Below are 21,500 nucleotides of genomic sequence, written 5' to 3' on the forward strand. Positions count from 1 at the left end.
TCCATGTTATATATTCTAAATTCCAACCAGCTCAGACAATTCCATGTTTCTAATCATTGCCGGTAGGGAGGTATCTCTCAATAGAACATTAGAGGATTCTTAATGAATTCTTTGGTGTTTCCCCTTGGAAAGGATATTATGGGAAAGTTTCCATCTTAACCTTTCCTCTTCATTCCTCTATGACACTGCCACCTTCACAAAGATGCTGTCATCAAGGAATCATATGTTAGTTTGTGTGCCCACCTGTCGGTGCTACAACACTGTTCTGGGTGAAGGAGAGTACTGTGACTTTTAATACATTTTACAATATTTGCAACAAAGAAGAAAAAAAGACAGGGTATGGGGGTGGGAATAATGCAGTTCTGTAACATTTCACAGTAAAATTACATTTGTACTGAAAATACTTTTTTGGGGAAAATACTCAGTAGTAAGGTCTTCTGGGATTGTTCTGTAGGGGGAAAAACAGGAAGAGAAAGAGTATTAATATTTACAGACATAATCACATCAGTTACATCCAGAATTAGCCAGTAAACACCTCACCTATAAAATGAATGAAAAGAATTGAGGAGAAGAGGAAAGCAAAGCCCCACTTTCTCCCCACCCTGCAAAGTGCAACCTAGAGCAAGAGTCAAACAGAGTAGTGTGTGCTTCAGCCCATGAGAAATTCACACTTAGCACAAAGCTTGATGGGCTCTCTTCCGACCAACTGCAGTTCCTTTGTATGGGGGGGAATGTGTTAATACTTGGTCTATCTGGGTGTCAGCTGAATCAAATTTCTGCTGTTAAAAATAACCTCAAAGTAAGCTCTCCATCATGTTCTATTCTGAGTAATCGGACCATAGTTGCTAGATGAAAACTCAAAAGGGGAAAAGGAAAAAAGGAAACCTTCCAACAGGAAGGTAGGTATGTGCATACTTCACAGATGACTATGATTTGGCTTGCTGAAAAACAATCCCTTTTTTGCATAGTTCTCTGTATTTTTTAAAGCATTTTTGCACACAATAGATCTCATTCCCTAACTGCCAAATTTAGGGGCAGCCTATCATAGGAATGAACACCAGAGTCAGAAAAATTAGGCTAGCATCCTCACTGATGCTTACAATTGTGCGCCTATGTCACAGAATCTCTTAGCCTCAATTTGTACATTTGGAAAATGGGAACGTTACTTCCAATACCTGCCTCACCAGGGTGTTGAGAAGTAAAGCACTATACAACTCTAATGCATTCAGTAGGTGGCTAGAGAGAAGGGATCTGTTTTGCCTAAAAAAAGATCACCATACCAGCGGGTTAGGTCGGAATCTATAGGCCAACATCATTCTTTTACGGAATGCCTCATACTCATCATCTTCTTTAGAGAGTTCAGCAGGCCGGTCAATGCCAAATCCAGCTCCATCTACTGCCGTTGTACCCCTAGAAAGAAACCCATACAGAGGATAAGAAAATGAAGGCCTGGTCTACCTCTGTTCCCTTCTCTGTAGTATCATCTCCTCAATAGGGCACTACCCTACCTTGTCACGTCATGAAGATATCTTTACAGGATCCCTCTGGTTTTCTTTGCCCTTTACTAAGACCTAACCAAAAAGTTCTCAGAGTTGTGGTTATTGAAAAGGACCATAGGAGATGGGATGTGTATGCATATACATATACACATACATACACGTACACATGCACATACACATGTTCACCTTGCTTTGAGCAAATTAGAAATACGAAAAACCACAATAAAGATATGAGAATGTTACAACTGGAAAAGACCTTAAGAGATCAACTAATTAAATTCACTCATTTTACAAAGGAGAAACTGAGAAATCAAGAAGAGAAGGTGCAATTTGTCCAAAGTCAGAGTCAAGAAGCAGAAAAGCCAGGACTTGAACCCAAATCTCATTTCAAATCCTGTGGTCTTTCCATTACAACAGAGCTGATTCTACCATACCACAGCTAAAAACTCAGGGGTGATTATTTTCTTTACAAAAAAAGCATTTATCATAGGATTTCTTTAAATATCAAATCTCTTTAGCTTACTTAAAATACAAAAACCAAATTACTTTAGAGGCATTTGAGATATACCCTTACTGTACAAAGGTATGTACACATATGTATGTGATATGGTTGGGGATGAAGAGCAGGCAACAATAGCTGTCCTGTACGGCTGTATACATGTATTGGCTGTCCTGGTTTGTCAAGGTCCGTGAATAGTTGGGAAATATTATTCCAGAAGAACATAGCTTAGCTCAGAGCAAATCTTGGATATTAATGAGTGGCATGAGGTAAACTCCTTCCTTACTGCACTTAATTCAATTCAACTAACATTTATTAAGTACCTATTATGTGGCAAATCCTGTTCCTGACACACACCAGCCATGTGACCATGGACAAGCCATTTAAGCTCCCAATAATGCAAGCAGCTAAGACTACCAGTTATAGACAAGTTGCTAACCTGCATCAGAGAAAGAAGTTCCCCATATCTAGGAAATCACAGAGGCAGAGCTACCTTCCACTCCCTCCAATCCCAAACCCCCTTTGAAAGGCACTATTCCCAGTACCAGATATACAGACACACAAATAAAACAGTATCTGACTTCAAGGACATTATCTTCTCCTGGGAAGATATAACAGATACGAAAAGAAGTATCTGATAAGGAAAACCAAGGAGGGAAAGACAACTAGCAGTTTAAGAAGCTGCTACAATGCTCTCTAGGGTTATACACATCGATTCACTAATTTTTCATAAATATTGGTATGTACACAGATGTTTGCCTGTTGTCTTTCCCATTAGACTGTGAGCTCCTGGAGGGCAGGGGCTGGGTCTATCTTTCTTTGTACCCCTACACCTTTGCGCAATGCCTGGCACAAGGGCCTCTGCTCTCCAGAGCTTGAGTGATGGCAGAGGGGCTTCAGAGGCATTAAGATTCAAAGGTTAAAGATCTGGCCCCAGAGAAAGGCCAGGAGACCTGCTCTAAAAACTGTTCCCTAAGGCTGGGCCAAGGCCTAGGGGCTCAAAGTGGCCAGTACTCCTGCTTTAGGCTTTGGGGCTTTTTGTAACTTGGCAATACATAGGTTGTCCTAGATTGTCCCACAAACGCCAGCTTCAGCTCCGTGTGACAGTATCACAGCAGCAGTATCCTGTGGCTTATCCCAGGTCTAGATGAGACTGCTTCAGGTCCAACACCAGGAGAAGCAAACAAGGACCCTCCCAAACCTCCCAAGTCTCTCTTTCAGGTTTCTGGAGCATAGCTGCCTCTTCTTTTCCAAGGAGCCTTCCTACTTGGAAGAGAGTCTATACCCAAGGTGGAAGGAGGTGAATGACAAAGGGGAGAGGTTCCAATTCAACTCCCCTCCCCCCAAAGTAGTTACAGCAGCATGCTAGAGGTACAGAGGCAATCTGGTATACTGGAATATGGTGCGGACTACAAGCCAGGAGATCTGGTCCTTGTCTAGTTATAAACCAACTGCAGGACTGCAAGCAAGTCACCCTCTCAGTTCTCATCTATGACATAAAGAGGTTAGACGAGGGGATCTCCGGGGGGTCTCTTCCAGCAGAAATCTCGTGAGCAATAAATGTCAGATATCAGGGCAAAAATCTTAAGACACTCTTAAAAAGCCAAGGAAAGGACCAAGTCTGATTCCTTTAAAAAAAAATTTGGCACACACACACACCACACCCCCATTTACAAGTTAAATCCTCTGTGTTGTTACTTCTTCATGTCCTATTACAGGAAAACGGCTATGTTTATTTCCATAACTTTAAGGCCTAGCTCAAACACTGCCATCTCCCGCAAAAGCCTCCCCAGTCTCCCAGTTGGAAGTGATGCAGTTTCAATTCAGATATTTATGAAGTACCTCTGGGCCTGTCTATCCAGCATTTCTCTCTTCTTCTCACGCAGTCACCATTTGTAGGCATTCCACCTTGTGTTATCACCTTTCTATTGCTGTGTTCATCCTGGGTATAGCCTCTGTATCTTTGGTATATCTCTGTGTATCACTGATGTATCCTTGGGTATTACCTGTGTATCCTCTGTGTACCATCCATACATCCCTATGCATCCCTGGGTATCCCTGCTGCCTATATTTTAACTTCTTCAGAAACAGAGGTCAGCATAGGTATTACAGGCAGCACAGAGCCCAGTGCCTCACCTATAGTGGATGCTGACAAATGTGTGTTGAACTAGTACTGAGTAGGGGATGGCTACAGCGGGAAAAGCAGCAGTTCTGAAGCACTAAGTGACAGTACCACTCACTTATGGAGCGTGTCCGAGCCATTTACTTACTTGTTAACAGGATTTTTGATCCCCTGTCCTTCTGAACCAAGGCCTTCACCTTCCTTCCAGCCCATCTTCACCAACATCTGGTAGCCAATGTTCTCCACAGTCAACTTGAATTCTTTGTACTCTGAGTAGTCTGGCTCACGGCCTTCCTGCAGGGGTGACAGATCTTACTGGTTAAAGTGAAAGACAGAATTCTACCCAGTCTAGAAGCAAGAAGTTAGTCTGAGCTGCTGAGCTTTGGCCCTGGATAGCTTTTTGACAAGCAGCAAGGTACTTCCCTTCTTCCATTAAGAGTTAGGATTTCCTCCTTTGTAAAATGAAGGAACTGGGTTAGGTTATGTGTAAGGTCCCTTCTTGTTCTGACAGGCCGAGTCTATGAGTCCATTTACAAGTTATTTCAAGCTACCGAAGAAAGCTTTGTGTGGCTCCCCTTTTTAAGTTTCGCTTTCCAGTGGCCTTGGGAAGTGACCCCGTAGCTGCAGCTTAAATACTATTTGCTTAATGTGAGGGAAGGATATTTTCAGTTATAGATATCTCCCCATAGCAAAAGGGCACTAAGCCATTAACTTTTCTCCAGATGTTAAGAGACTCAAGTCTTTCTCTGGAACACTTAACAAGAGGACCAAGAGCCATAACATTCTGCTCTTTGTTCAAACTGCTTATACTAATGGTTTCAAGTGGGGTTCAGCTTTCCATCAAACTTGACTGATATATCCTGGCTGCCTGACATCTGTCAACAGCTCCAGTTAGCTCAAGCTGACAAAAGAGGAAATTCCCCAGGGTTACAAAAGTCAATTACCAGGCAGTAATAAACAAAGACTACTGAAACTCTAGTGCATGCCCACCATGCACTAGAGTCAGCAGAGGCTGAGAGGGAGCAAGTGTTCAGGGCTGCTCCGCCCATTAGCAGCTGTCTTCACATTTAGCCTAGGGTTCAATCTCCTAAAGACAGGGACTTTTATGACTCATTTAACTGGCCTTTATCATCATCTTGCAGAAGGTTCTTGAAGAGGAAGGCTTCTGTGTTCATCTGGAACCACGTGCATCAGGAAACCCCTGTTCTACAGTGTCTGAGATCCCTCCCTTAACTGGCCTATAGCACGAATCAATCTGTCTTCCTCTGGGTCAAGCCCCTCATGACTGGGAGAAGAGAAGTGTGTAGCCTATTCTGACATTCTCCAAAGAGGGAGCAGTCAGAGACAGAAGCACCACTAATCTGGAGAAGGAACTGGAGAAGTGGCCCGAGATGGCTGAGAGCGCTAGGGGCTGCTGAGGAAAACGAGGCTCAGGTGGGGCTCTGGCCAATGCAGCTCACCTCTCTAGCATGGCACAAAACTCAAATGAGGTCACATATAAAACACTTTGCAAACCCTAACAGCTATAAAACACCATTAAGCAGAAACACCCTCTCGAGGCCAGGAATTGATTCAATTCTCCTTCTCTCTTACCTTTAACGCCTTGAATGTCTCCATGAACTTCTCCAGCTCATCAGGGGGCAAGAAATCTCCAATGAAGTGCTTTCCTCTGCCCATTTTAGTCAACTGCTCTGCCCATTCTATGTAGAGATGGGGGAAAAGTGAGGACATTCCCAGCCCAAGGAGGAAAAGAAAATCAACTAGGGCCCCTCCCTCTCATATATATATATATATATATATATATATATATACACACCACACACACACACACACACACACACACACACACACACACACACACGTAAATATGTTCTCTGAGGGGGAATGAAAGGAACAAGCATTTATTAAGCACCTACTATGTTCCAGGTACTGGGCTAAGGGCTTTACAAATATCTCATTTGACTTCAGCAATGAGTCTAGATGTCCCACTCAAAAGAGTAGCATCAATTGTCTCACTTTACTAGGACTGAGAATGATCTGGAAATTCCTATTTTTATATCCAGTTCTACTGTGCCACCAGCTTATTCCCACATCTTAATTACCAGCTTTACTGATGTACTACAACAAATTCTACCAAAGGAAAAATCAGCCAACAGATTCACTTAGCAGTTAATACATGCAAGATGAGACTACAAGACAGGAAAAGTGTGTTTTCAAACCTGCTCTGTCACTATCTATACTAAGCTATGTGACCTTTACAAGTCCTTTTCCCTTCCTGATTTCTAAGGCAACTAGGTTTCACAATCAGTAGTGTTGGAGTCAGGAAGACCTGGGTTCAAAATCTGTCTCAAAATCTGACCTTTACTAGCTGTGTGACCCTAGGCAAGTCACTTAACTTCTCTCCACCTCAGCTGTTTTAAGGATCAAATAAGAGAAAATATGTATACTGCTCTGCAAACCTTAAAGGGTTTATATAAATGTTAAGCTATTATTTCCCATTTGTAAAATAAGGAAAGTTAGAATATATTATCTCTAAGGTTCCTTCTGCCTCTAATATTCTAGGACTCAATATTTTCCTTTGGTACAGAATCTGTAAAAGGCGTTCATACTGAACACCTAACATATTCTTAATAATAATAATAATAATAATAATAATGATAGCTAGTATTTATACAGCACCTTGAGGTTTGCAAAGCACTTTACAATTATTATCTCATTTGATCCTTATAACCCTAGGAGGTAGGTGCTATTATGATTCTAATTTTATAAATAAGAAACTGAGGTAGGAAAAGGTTAATTGTATTTTCCAAAGTCACACAGTTATTAAGTGACTGACACTGGATTTGAATTCAGGTTTTTCCTTTTTTCTTTTTTAAAAATCTCTTTTCCCTCAATTACATGTAAAAATAATTAATGTACTTTTTAAAATTTTGAGTTCCAATTTTTCTCCTTCTCTCCTTCATCTCCCCTCTCTGAAATAGTAAGCAATTTGATACAGGTTGTACATGTTCAATCATGAAAAACATGTCACAATATTAGTTATGTTGTGAAAGAAAACACAGACTCAAAGAAAAAAAAACACACACAAAAAAGTGAAAAATAGTATGCCTCAATCTACATCCAGACTCCAGTAGTTCTTTCTCTGGAGGTGGAAGGCATTTTTGATCATGAGTCCTTTGGAATTGTCTTGGAACACTGTATTGCTGAGAAGAGCTAAGTCATGCACAGTTGATCACTGCACAGTTTATTGCTTGAATTCAGGTCTTTCTGACTCCAGGTCTAGGGCTCTATCTATTGGGCAACCCAGCTGCCTCTAATCAAACCAGATATAATCAATAAACTTTTATTAAGTGACTACTAGTCACTTAACAGTGCACAACACTGGAAAACTAAAGACAAAAGCAGTATTTTCTTCCTTCAAAGATCTTATATTCCAATAGTAGAGACAACATGCACATATACTTTTACACAAAATGGACATAAGGTAACCTTGTGAAAGATAGCTCTAGCAGCTGAGCAAGAGCTGAAGAACAGGGATCTAAGGAGGGAATACATTCCATGCACATGCACAGAAGATAAGAGCAAAGGCATAGAGAAGCAAGACAGAGTGTGTGTGAGGACTAGTAAGAAAGTTAATTGGGCTGGACAGTGAGATGAGTGAAGAGGGGTAGTGTGCAATAAGGCTAGAAAGGTGGGATAGTATGAGGATATGAAGAGCTTGAAAAGCCAAACAGAGAAGTTGATATTTGATCCTAGAGGTAACAAAGAGATCTTGGGATCTGATGAGTAGGAGGCACACATGATCAGACCCACAGTTCAGAAAAGATGGTTTTGATAGTTCTTGTGAAGAATGGACTGGATGTAAGCAAACCAAACAAGAAATTACTGCAATGGTTCAGGCAAGATGGTGAGGGCCAGAACTAGGGGGGGGGGGGGGGGGGGGCCAGTGAGTAGAGAGAAGGAAATGTAGGTTGAGAGATGAGGTGGAATGACAAGACTTAGCAACTGAGGATGAATGTGCATGGAAATTTTTGTTTTTTTTTTTTTAAACAAAAATCTTTTGGGTTCCTGGCTGGTGAAGGCAATAAAAAGTGAAAAGGCTGAGGTAGGAAACAAAGTATGAAATGCTATCAGGTGAAGATCTCAAACCTTGCTGGTACCATAGACTCGGAATCACAAAGGAATGAGTATCCTCCCTTCAAAGATATGACTTCCAGCTGTGACACTATGTTTCTAGGAAATTACTGTGTGAACTACTGCCCTAAACTGGTTTAGATAAGTATTTCAGGCAATTCTTTACAACTCATTTCTGCTGTAAGATGACAAGGGCCCTGCCGTTTGAAGGGCTCCACTAACCGGGCATTAACAGCTATGAAACACTCTTTAAGACAAAAAAGCAATTTAAGAGACTCAAAATTAGATTGTACTTACTTTGCCTGCGTAAAGAGTGTTCCCCCTGAGGAAAATGTATGCTTCTTCAAAACCAGTACAGTTTTTTTGTTTTGTCTTTGCATTCCCAGTGCCTGGCATAGTGACCCATACATACTGTGGGCTCATGAAATCCAATAATGCTTTACAATTTACCAAGCTCTCTCTTCACAATGATCCTATGGAATAGTCAGGGCCAATATTATTATCCCTATTTTATACAGGAAAATCAGGCTCAGAAAAGTGAACTGACCGACTTAAAGTCACAGCATCACATCTTAAGCACAAGCCTACAGTTTAAGACTCCTAGTCTGGGGTCCTTTCCATTTTATCTGTTGCCTCTCTAGAGGGCTCTCTCTAGAACTAGGTACTAATTTCCTTTCTTGTCATTCTTCCTAACCCAATACTTCCTACCAATTTGTTAGTGTTTGCCAACGTAACTTAACCATTATTTTTCTTTACATCTGCAAATATTCCAAATGACTATTCCTTAAATACAGGCAGCAAGAGAGAGTGGATAAAAAAGGGAATCAAGTAGATTTAGGTTCAAGTACCACCTCTCATGCTATTTGACATCTGGCAAGGTACTTAACCTCTCACTGCCCCAGGCAACTCTTGAAGACTATAAATTTCAAAGCAGTTGCTAATCTGAATTCATAAAGGAAGTTTTCTACACTGATGAGATAAATCATTTCAACCCTCCCAATTCCTTCCATTTATAAACAGATGTCTATTTCATCCAGTTGTGCCTACAGCACTGAATATAAAGAAACAATTCCTAAAATAAGAGCTGTCCCAAAGTGGAATGGGAAGTAGTAAGCAGTATTCTCCCCAACTTTCCATCTCTAGTAATCTTCAAGGAGAGATTGGATGAATACTTATTAATGATGTTGTAGAAGGACTCCTATTCCAGTTAGATGAGGTTTAAGTAGGTGATCTTTGAAATCCTCTCCAACTCTCAGACTATGTAAACTTCAGTGTTCTCTTGAGCTCCTGAAAATGAGATTCTATCTGCCAGCTTTCTTCATCTTTCTCCTCTGGGCAGGGATCTCCATCCCTGGACATTTTTAGTCTGGTCCTCAAAACCAGCAACACTTTCAAAGGCAGACTGGTTCCCACATGGTGTGTGGTTACTCTTCAACATATCTATCTAGTTCTTTGTACCAAAGCCTACTTTGTACTTCTAATGGTCAGAATCATGAGGGATCCCAAGAAGGCACAGCCCTCTCTTACAATCACTGTAATGGGATGAATGAGAGACCTCCAGCTGAATGAAGTCTAGGGGAAGGAGCCAGGATATGCATGTCCCAGTTTAAAATTCACATGCACCTGTGAAGCCATTAAGTCCAACAAACTATAATTCTTTAATCTGGTTCACCTCTTCACATCGTGACTGGGACAAACCTAGAGCTTCTGACTCCTTGCTGTGACTCTGTTTCCCCTTTAAACACTGCCACCCAACTCTGGTCCACCAGTTTCTCTGCCTCATTTGATCCTGATTTTTGTACTTACTTTCTCACTTCCACCCACGAAGACAGCCTTTTTCACTACCCCTTTTCCCTGCTCCCTACTCTTGGTTTCATTCCAATAAGCACAAGACCTCTCCTAAGCCATGGTCCTTGCAGAGCTAAGACCTCTGAGGGGCAATACACCTGCCTCATATTGGGGAGCTCCTCATGCCTACCAGCCCTATTTGCTCTACACCGAGGCTGCTTAAAGTCAGGGAAGATGTCTTGTCCTGATACTGACAGCCACCGCTTGGTTGTGATGTCTTGTGGACTATGTTCTCCTGTTCCAGATCTTGATACAGAGTTCTCAGTCAAGGAATCTCAGAATTAGAAGGTGATATCTTGTAGTTCGATCTCCTGCCTGATGCATTAATTCCCCACAATAATACCCTCTTTAAGTGATAATCTAGCCACAAGAACAGCATCAGAGAGTTTACAATGCCATGTGGCAGCCCTTTCTGTTCCTGGACCATCCTAATTAGCATCCCTAGAATTTCACACACTAGTTCCTTGGGGACTAAGTAGAATAAACCTTTTCCCTCTACCTCATGACAACCCTCAGATACTTGAAAGACATGAATCAGATCACTTCCAGTCTTCTTTTCTTCAGACTAGACATTCCCAAATTGTATCCAAACCTTCAAGGTTCCCTTTTCCTTTGTACCAGGATCAAAGCCTAACTGCCCCAAATCGTGTGGATGGTACCTAGGCCAAACCTATACCTCTGAGATCATGGACCCACCTCGTGTCTTATCCATTTCCATGCGACGAAGTTGGTGCTCCCACGTTCCCAGCTCATTGTCCACCTCCTCATCACTATCATAATCGTGCTGGTGTTGCTGGACTGCCTTCTCCCACATAAGCTGCATGTCCTGCATGGCCCGCTTGTGCTTCATAATCATGTCATACATCTGCTGCATCTGGGGAGAGATAACATTAGGTTCTAGCAAGTGCCTATGATAAGTAAAGTTCCATCGCTTGCCAGGCTAACTGGCTAAGCTACTACATGATTAATAATTAGAGAAAATAAGAAATTGGATAACATCCTCCAACACACTAAGGTCAGCATCTGAAAACTGGTTTTGTTATGGGGCATTCACAACCTGTCTTCCCAGCACCACCCTAGAATTGAAGTAGACACTAAGACCCTACCCCTTGGCCCTAATACAGAAAGTGATAACAATTTCTTCCCTATTTATTAGCAGGAATGAGGGGACCAAAATCTGAACCTCAATTTTAGTTTTCAAGTGCTAGGTGAGTCACCTTTCTTCTCTCAACCTTCATTTCCTTATTTGTAAACAGAGACAATCATCCTGCTCCTGACCACCCTATAGAGTGATGAAAATCAAAGCTAGAACATTTAGTAGCTGCCTTTCCTAACTAAGGCACTGGATCTGATTACCTCAGCTTCCAAAAGGAGCTCCCTACTGATCAACGCTCCCAGGGAGCTGCAGCCAGCCAATGTCCTCAGCCTTTATTTTTAACATTCTTGATCCAGGCTATTCCTCAAGGAAGACTAGGGCAGGGGTAGGGAGCCTGCGACCTTGAGGCCACCTTTGTGGGCCTCAAGCCCATAGGTTTCCCAACCCTGGACTAGGGTTTTCCTCCTAACCATGGCAACTATGGACAAAGAAATATAGCTGTGGATTTAGAACTGAGGAGAAGCCCAATTGAGGTACTGCATGTCAAGAATTTTGTAAACCCTGAAGTGGGGAAAAAATGTCAGCTGGTACTGTTATCAGAATAACCTACATTCAGAGAGAAGTGACTCAGTTCCCCTTCCAGGCTTACCTCCTGTTGTTCCTTCAGCTGCTTCTTCTGGGCATCAGAGAGCTCTGTCACCCCCACAAGGCCAACAGGTTTTCCTTTCTCATAACCAAGCCCTTTAAGGTCCTGAACTGTAAGAGAACACATTGAGATAGTCACCTTGAAAGGATCTCAATTACTCTTCAAGGCAGAGGAAGACATGACCCAAGCAACAATGCTTTCAAGTGGGTAAAGGCACCACTTGGTTCTCTAGACACACTGGACCAAGAGCTCAAATAGGGGTCTAAGCCCTGACTGTACCTCGGACTAATCGTGGGAACTTGGTCACAATCACTTAACCCTAATGAGCCTTCATTTCTTCACTTGCTACTTTACAAGTTTGAGGGGAGACTCAAATGAAAGAACATCTAAAACCAAAACATAGGTCTAAATTATTATTTTCTTAATGCCTCCTTATCTAGGTATCCCATATGTCATAAGTATATTCACAAAATGGTCAGTCAATAAACATTTAGTAAGCCTCTAATACAGGCCAGGGACTATGCTAAGCACTAAGGCTATAAAGAAAGCAAAAAGTCTTTGCTCTTAAGGAGCGCACAAGCTAACAAAGCCAGATGAAAACAAAGTTAAGGGGATGGGGAGAAAAAAGCACCAGAAATCTCTGCCAAGGCTGATACTAGTCGGAAAACATAAATGTACTGTTGTGAGCACATTACTCCACTCCTCAAAGCCCTTCATTGCCAAGTGAATAAAACATGTACAGCTTAGCCTGGCATCCAAGGACATACACGATGTGATTCAAACCTATCTCTGCAGTCTTCTTGCACCATTCCCCTTCACATAGTCCATGCTCCTGCCAAATTAGATTTTATACCATCTCCTCAAAATGTCACTTAAGTCTCTGTACTTTTATATACACACAAGTTGCAACTAGGGTAGGGTGATCAGAGGTTTGCCCCAAGGAGTTAGATTTAGAAAATGTCAAGCACATCACTTCAGTGGACATTTCTTCTTTCTTCATCCTTGGCTCTGCACCGATCTAGAAGGTAGCCCTTCCTTATCTAAATCACAGCATTCTGCATTCTTCTTACACAACTGTCATGTTTTAATCTGTACTATAGCTACCTATTGTCTTTATGTTTCTCATAAGTCAGTAAACACACTTAAGGCCAGGGTCAGTTTGATTTGCCTTTCCACCCCACTCCCACAAGGCCCAGAATGGTGAATTCCATAGTAAACTCTTCATAAATGTTTACTGAAAGAGAAGCAATAAGCACTGGAAAGAGTTAGTCAGTCAGTAATCATTTATTAAGAACCTACAATGTGCCAAGCACAGTGCTAAGCTCTCAGGATACAAAAAGAGGCAAAAGACAGTCCTTACTCCTTATGGAGCTCACATCAATAGTGAAGACAACAAGCAATCAAATACATACAAACAACCCATGTTACAGGATAAACAGGAAATAATTAAAAGAGGGAAGGCACTAGAATAAAGAAAGATTGGTACAGCCTCAGACACTTGACATTTACTAGCTGTGTAACCCTGGGCAAGTCACTTAACCCCAAATGCCTCAACAACAAAAAAAAAAAGTTGGGCAAGGCTTCCTATAGAGATGGCATTTTATGTGGAACTCAAAGGAAGCCAATAGACAGAGTTTATGTGAGAGAGAGAGGGAGAGAGAGAGAGAGAGAGAGAGAGAGAGAGAGAGAGAGAGAGAGAGACAGAGACAGACAGACAGACAGACAGACATTGAGAGATCGAGCTCTACTATAGGGGACAGCCAGGGAAAATGTCCAGAGCCAAGAGGTAGAGTGTGGTGTTCACAGAACACCAAGGAGGCCAGTGTTGCTGGATCAGAGTATATGGCAGAGAGTCAGAACACTGGAAAGGTAAAAAAGGATTAGGTTAAGAAGGGTTTTGAATACTAAACAGAGGATTTTGTATTTGATCCTGGAGATGACAGAGAGCCACTGGAGCTTACTGAGCTGGGGGCACAGTTGACATGTTGGGACCTGTGCTTTTAGGAAGGTCATTTTGGCAGCTGAATGGAGGATGGACTGGAGATAAACTTGAAGCAGTCAAACCCCCAGTAGGCTATGCTAAAGTTCAGAAGTCAGGTGATGAGCCCAAGGGACTGGAATGATGGTGCTGCCTTCTTTATAACCTGGGGAGTAGGGGGAGGGGACAGATTAGAGGGTAAAGTAATGAGTTTGGTTTTGGAAGTTGTTGAGTTTAAGATATCTATGGGCCATTCAGTTTGAGATGACTAACAGGCAGCTGTAGATAAAAAATTAGAGGTCAGCAAAGAGACTGGGGCAGGGCAGATGGCTACATAAGCTCTTTAATATCTAAATTGTTTACATCTTCATTCTTTGTAGAGGTGGGGGTCTACAGGAAGTAGAATATTACAAATACTGTCAGACTTGGTGTAATATTTATATAAACAACCTGAAATGCTGGTTACTTTGCTGAACTGTGTTTTTTCTTTTTCTTTTTTTTTTAAATAAGAGGTCAGCAAACTACAGCCTACAGTAGGTCAAACCCAACCCACTGCTTGCTTCTGTCTGGCCCACAAAGAATGGTTTTTACATTTTTAAATGGTTGAAAAAAAGTAAGATACTGAAGATATGAAATGAATTAAGATACTAATATATGAAATTCAAATTTAAGCATCCATAAACAGTTTTTTTGAAACAGCTACACTAATTCATTTATATACTGTCAAGGCTGAACTGAATAGTTATGAAAGAGATACTATGTGGCACTCTCATAGTTTACACTGCTACTCGGTAGGTACACTACGAACTGAAGTAATGCAGCTATAATGTGCAGTAATGTGCCACAGGTATTGCCATATTGTGATATTTTATTTTACTTTTTATTATCAGTGCATACCCATAATGTTAAACCTAGAAAAGAGAAAAAAGTTATTACAATTTTTTCAGCTCAGGGCTGAAACTGAAATTTTTCTGAATGGGAAATACCAGTCTCAAACACTAATATGAAACACTGATTTGGAAATTAGCTTTTGCTGCAGACTTAATAATTCTTAATAAATCCAACCTAAAATTACAAGACAAAACAACACTCATATACAAAACTTAAACTACAATAAAAACAATTTGACAACAACATTGTCAGAATCACAAGTCATGTCAAACTGCTTTATCCACTTCCTGTGTAGTCAAAAGTCAAAACAAGAAGGGAGATCTTTATTCTCACAAACTGAAGCAGACATTTTCCAAGCTCAAGGGCCAGTTCTGGCAGCATTTTTTCAGACCTCAATGCAAGTGCAAAAGAAATTTCCATATTTCTAAGTCCACTTGACTGTGCAATTGAGGAGCTTCTATCTAACCTTCAATTGGAAGTGATTAATCTACAATGTAATGAGACTTGCTAAAAGACAAATATGAAGAGAAGGATCTGAAAGAATTTCATCATGTCTTCCAGGTGATGAATATGCTCAAAATCATACGCTGCAGATTGGTATCAGTATTGGCAGTACCTGTGTGAGAGGGCATTTTCAAAGCTGAAATATCTAAAATCTCACTAGAGACCAGCATTACCAAAAAGTATACTCAATTATTATTCTAATTTCACTAATAAAAATGTGAAAATTCATTTGCTCTCTTGCTATATATAAGCACCTACATAAAATCTTTAATTTTGCCTTTTGGCTTACAAAACCTAAAATACCATCTCTGGACCTTTACAGAAAAAGTCTAACAACTTCTGTTATAAAGAGTCACTCATTGGGCAGGGGAGGTAGGGAAGGATATATTCAGAAATGAAAGTGATTTGAAAACAAAATATATGTGAAAAATTAAAAACAAAAACAAAATCTAGGTTAATGAGCTCCCTTTCTGTCAACATCAGTCTTCTTAGACAACGCCTCTTTCTTCTCAATCCGGATTGTGCTTTTGTCTTTAGAATTTTATTCTTGATTACTTTTCATTTTTCCTGGAATGACTTCCCATATTAAACTACAACCTAACCTTTTCCTGAACTCTTTGAAATCAACTTTCCCAAAAATCTAGGGAGCAAATCAAAATCTGCTTGGCTTTCATCTCCTTAATTTCTAATCAACCTATCAACAAGTATTTATTAAGTGCCTACTATGAGCCAGGCACTGCTAGGTACTAGGGATTTAAGAACAAAAACTAAACAATCTCTACTAATAGAGATCCTAACAAGAGACTCTTCAAGTCTCTTCAAAAGTCATACTCCACTACATTTCAAGATACCTAAGAGGTCAAGTTTTCATCCTGCATTAGGATCTCCAGGTCACTTCATTTATTGATCATATTTTGGAATCTAAATATAGTTATTTGAAACCATGGGTTTGTCTGGGGTTTGGTTTGGGGGGGGGGGTTGGTTTTGGCAGGCTCCTTTCTTGGATATCAAATTTATCCGAACTTTTCCTTAAAAATCAATCATATCTTATCATCAAGTCTTGCCAATTTTGCCTCAACAATCTTTCTTGAATTCACCCTCTATTTCTAACAGCATTCTCCTAGTACAGGTCCTCCTTAACAGCTTTTTGAACTATTGCAAAAACCTCCTACACCCCTCTCCCTACCTTCCTTCTCTTTCCCATGCCAATCCATCCTGTGAATGGTGCTATATTCATTTTTCTCATGAACAGAATGATCATATCATTTGCTCAGGATTACAAACTGGCTAACAAGAAAAACTCAGCCTGACATTCAAGGTATTCTAGGACTTTGGCCTTCCTACCCTTTTTAGGCTGACTGACTACTATTCTCCATTCCTTAAACAATTGCCAGCACCTTCCTGTTCGAGCCACTCTAACCAGTCACATAGCTTTTCAATTCAATGGTTGTTTCAATATAATTGCTCTGGATAGACCATTCTTAAGTAGTGTATTCAGTTCTAGTACCATATTTTTGGAAAAGCAGACAAGTTGCAGCAAGTTTAAAAAAAAAAGCAATCAGGGAGGCTAAAAGGAATGAAGAACATGCCATCTGAGAATGAGATGAAGGAAGTGGAAAAATTTATCCTGAAGATACTTGAGAGGTGAAGAGGGAGCTTAATAATGACCTTCAGCACCCCCCCCAAAAAATGATCTTCAAACATCTCAAAGACTGTCAATAAGGAAGATTTTTTTTCTGTTTTGCCTCAGTGAACAGAAAAAGCAAAGTAAAAAAAAAAAGGACAAATTTATGCTTGATGGGAAAATTTCCTAGTTTTTTTAGGAGAGGGAGGATCTAGACCAGTAATTTCATTGGGAAAAGGAATTCCTGATAAAGAATCTACCTCAAACAATGAAGATCAGCAATTGTTCTGTAATTTATACTCTTAGTTGCCTGAGTCTCTGAAAAGCTAAGTGCCTTAACCTTGATCACACAAGTCAAAGTATGTGTGAGAGGCAGAATGTGAAAGCAGTTTTTCCTGATTCTGAGTCCAGCTTTCTAGCCATTATATCAACTGCCTATATGCTCATAAAAATGAAAATTCCTAAAAACCAAAGCTGTCCTAAAGTGGTATTTGTCTGCTTTAGTATATGTTGAGTTTCCCTTTATTGTAGGAAGCCTCAAGAAAAAGCTGGATAACTACTTGTCTCAGCGACCATCATATAAGGGATTTTGATTCAAGTACAGGTTGAACCAGAAAAAATCATGAAACTATGCTGATTGGGTCCACTACAAACTGGCAATCAAATCTCAACTGGGTCCTCACTGCAGCCAAGGCAATCATTCTCCTCCTCCATAACTGATCTTCCAAACCTCCTCGTCTCTTAAGCCTCCCATGGCACCCTCTCCCACTTCCAGCCCCTATCATGTCTGTTGAGGACCTTGTCTCATGCTTCACCAAAAAAAATTTGAGGCCACTGGCTGAGAACTCTCACTTCTTCCCTCCTCCTCATTTCACTCAGACATCTTCCCCTACTCTCTCATGAAGAGGTGGCTCGTCTCTTTGCCAAAGCAAACTCCTCTTCTTGCACCTTCTCCTTCACAATTACTTTCTTCTCCTTGATACTCTCTTCTCTCTAGGTTTTTGGGGTGCCACTCTCTCCTGGTTCTCCTATCTGACAGATTCTTCTCAGTCTCCTTTACTGGATCTTCATCAAGGTCATGCTCACTAACTGTGGGTATGTCACAAAACTCTGTCCTGGGCCCTCTTCTCTTCTTCCTCTATCCTATTTCATTCAGTGAGCTTATAAATATGCATGGATTCAATTATATCTATGCTAACAATTCTCACATATAACTTTTCTGCTGGCCTCCAGTCTCTATTAAACATCTCATACTGGATGTCTAGTAGACAACTTAACCTCAATATGTCTAAAACTGAACTCATTACCTTTTCCCTCAAACCCTTCCCCATTCCAAATTTCCCTGTTACTGTCCAAGGTACCACCAATATTCCAGTCCCCCATGCTTACAACCTAGGTGACATCCTTCACTCCTCACTATCTCTCACCTACATATCTAATCTCTTTCTGGAATATGACCCCTTATCCCTCTGATACTGTCACCACCATGGTGCAGGCCTTCATCTCCTCACACTTTAGCCTGCTCATTGGTCTGCCTGCCACAAGTGTCTCCTCACTTCAAACCATCCTCCACTGAGCCAAAGTGATTTTCTTAAGTACAGCTCTGACCACATCACCCCCCCCCCCACTACTCAATAAACTCCAGTGTCTCCCTATCGCCTCCAGGATCAAACATAAAATCCTCTGCCTGGTATTCAAAACCCTTCATTATCTATTCCCACCACCCACTCTTCTAGTTTTCTACCTTTACTCTCTGACACACAGTCTTTGATCCAGTGACACTGGCCTCTTTGCTGTTCCTTGAACAAGACACTCCATTTCTTGGCTCCAAGCATTTTCTCTGGCTTGTTCCATGCCTAGAACGCTCTCCCCATCTCAGTTCTACCTCTTGGCTTCTATCTTCTAAAGTTCCAACTAAAATTCCACCTTCTATAGGAAGCCTTTCCCAATCCCCTCATAATTCCAGTGCCTTTTCTCTGTTGATGATTTACTATTTATCCTGAACATAACTCTTTTGTCCAGTTATTTGCATACTGTCTCTCCCATTAGGCTGTGAGCTCCATGAGGGCAGAGACTGTCTCTTGCCTTTCTTTGTATCCTTAGCACTTAGAATAATCTGGCACATAGTAGGAGCTTAATAAATACTTACTGATTATTGATCTAATCCCCTTTTGTCTTCACCAGCAGATAGCCCCACTATTATTATATCCCACGCTCTTATGCTATGTTATGTATTTTGTATGTATTTTTCCCTTATCTATTGGCTCCTTCAAAGTTGTCTACAAATATCTCCAAGTCTTCCCCACCACTTAAAAAAAATTCTCTACTTACTCCAATCTCCAGTAGTTACTGGGCCACATTTCTGGGCCATTTCTTGGCTAAATTCTTCACAAAAGCTATTCGCACCAGGTACTTCAACTTCTTTCTCTCAACCCTCAGCACCTGGTTTCCAAACTCATCACTCAGTGGACATTTCTCCTTCCAAAGTTACCAATGATCACTTAATTGCCCAATCTAATGGCCTTTTTTCAATTCATGTCCTTCATAATATTATATTACTGATCACTTTCTACTCTTGGATACTTTCTGATCTCTAGGTTTTCAAGACTCTTTCCTCATTCTCCTCCTAGCTGTCTGACCACTCCTTCTCAGTTTCCTTCATCCATATCATACCATCCATAATCACCATAATTTGTATTTACCTAGTGCCTACTGTGTGCCAGGCACTGTGCTAAGCAATTTACAGATATCTCACTTGATCCTTACAACAACCCTGTGAGTAGGTGCTATTATTATCCCCATTTTACAATTAAGAAAACTGAAGCAAACATAGGTTAAGTAATTTGCCCAAGGCCACACAGCTATTAAATATCTGAGGCTGGATTTGAACTCGGGTTCTTCCTGACACCCTGAACTCTGTCCACTGTACCACCTAACTGCTTCAGAAAAAAAAAATCACAGTGTTGGGAAAAACAGATCAGGGACTGAGAGAAATGCTTTCAAGAGCCTGGAACAAGAGGGGTCTCCAGGATGCCTATAACAGCCTTTAGTATTCCCAGCTGGTATCCCATTGCAATCGAAGGCTGGAGAGTGCTGCTTAAAATACACAGCATTACAAACTGATTTCCAGTGACACAAACACCAAACCCAGAATCCCAGGTTAAGAACTGCTGCTCTATACGATCTCAATCAGTGAAATCATCAGGTCCAAAGGGTTCAATTATCACCTCTATGCAGATGATTCCCAGATTCTATATAGGACTGAAACTGAATGCTAAATCATCATAATGCCCAAGCTTGGCTCCAAAAAAGAAATAAGAAGGCACCCCTTCCCTACTTTGAAGAGGTAGGGGAAATATAGATGTGGAAAACTACAACTGTCAGACTTTTAAAATACAATGGTTTAAAATATATTAGTTAGCTTTGCTGAACTGTTTTTTCCCCTTTTTTATTCTTTGTTATGAGAAATGCAGGAAAAGGGATTCATTGGGAAAAACAGTTAAAATAAAAACGATTTTAAAAAGTTATTTTGAAAAAAATTTGAAAAAAAATGCTTTTAGTGAATTGGGTGAATCCTAGAAGAACTGTACAGGATGAAAAGGGTGGCAGTGTTGTAATATACAGTGAAGTAAAGCAGCATAGAGGCCATAGAGCCATGAAAATAAGTATCAACAGCTATGTAACAGTATAGCTACTCTATAATGGTTGTCATATTGTATATTATATTATTACATATCACATTCATTGCATTGTTGTGTGTTATATCTTCCCTGCTAGGCTATATGTCCACAAAACCAGAAGCCATTTCATAAATATTTTTCTATCTACTTCAATGCCTACCTAGCATAATATTCTGCACGTGCTACCTACTTAATAGATGTTTAAATTATTCAAAACTTTTAGCCCCAAAAACCATGATTTTACTCTTAAAACCCATTAAAAAATTTTGTGATGGCACAGAGTAAATGCATCATTGCTCACGGCATAATCATAGAATCTTTGACCCTAGAGCTGGAACAGATCTTAGCAGTCTTATCCAGTCCAGGGTTTTTGAACCCAAATTATGCCGAAGACTGGTGAAATATTAAAATTCTGTATTGTGGACTGCCTTATTGGGCAGGAAACAAGGAAAAGACAGAAGCAGGGTATAAGCAATAGAGAGAGGAGGACTTGGAGCTGTTTTCTAACATTCTTAGGTTTTAAGAAGGACCTTCAGTAGTAACAGTATTGTTGTCTATTCCCCAATTGACAAAGGATATGAAAAATCAGTTCTCAAAAGAAGAAATCTGAAATAACTATGATCATGTGAAAAAAATGTTCCAAACAACCAATAACTAGAAAATTGCAAATTTAAGCAACTTTGAGGTTCAACCTCACACCCATCAGATTGCCAAAGCTGACAAAAAATGACAAATATTGGGAAAACAGGCACATTATCATACTGCTGGTTAAGCTAAGAATTGGTAGACATTCAGAAAAGCAATTTAGAATTATGACCTTCTAAAGTTATTAAATTGTGCATGCCCTCTGACCCAAAAAGGCCACTATACTCCTAAAGAAATCAAAGAATAAGGAAATGAATCCATAGTATATAGCAGTTCTTTTTCTGGAGGCAAAGAATCAATTAATCAATAAACATTTATTAAGCGCCTATTATGT

General features: G+C 40.5%; 1 protein-coding gene across 1 annotated transcript in view; it reads right to left on the reverse strand.

Annotated features, from left to right (window-relative positions):
- Positions 1–270: 270 nt before the first annotated feature.
- SUGP1 (SURP and G-patch domain containing 1) overlaps positions 271–21,500 on the reverse strand; it is a 46,715-nt gene continuing 25,485 nt past the window's right edge. Inside the window, exons 9-14 of the mRNA XM_020969317.2 lie at positions 11,848–11,954; positions 10,799–10,976; positions 5,714–5,820; positions 4,269–4,414; positions 1,281–1,410; positions 271–448 (exon numbers count right to left, since the gene is read on the reverse strand). Of these exons, the coding sequence (XP_020824976.1) occupies positions 422–448; positions 1,281–1,410; positions 4,269–4,414; positions 5,714–5,820; positions 10,799–10,976; positions 11,848–11,954 (695 nt within the window). The 3' untranslated portion in view covers positions 271–421. The remainder of the gene's footprint in view (positions 449–1,280; positions 1,411–4,268; positions 4,415–5,713; positions 5,821–10,798; positions 10,977–11,847; positions 11,955–21,500) is intronic.

This window comes from Phascolarctos cinereus, unplaced genomic scaffold, assembly GCF_003287225.1.
Source record: "Phascolarctos cinereus isolate Bilbo 61053 unplaced genomic scaffold, phaCin_HiC Scaffold_4;HRSCAF=312, whole genome shotgun sequence".
Lineage (NCBI taxonomy): Eukaryota > Metazoa > Chordata > Mammalia > Diprotodontia > Phascolarctidae > Phascolarctos > Phascolarctos cinereus.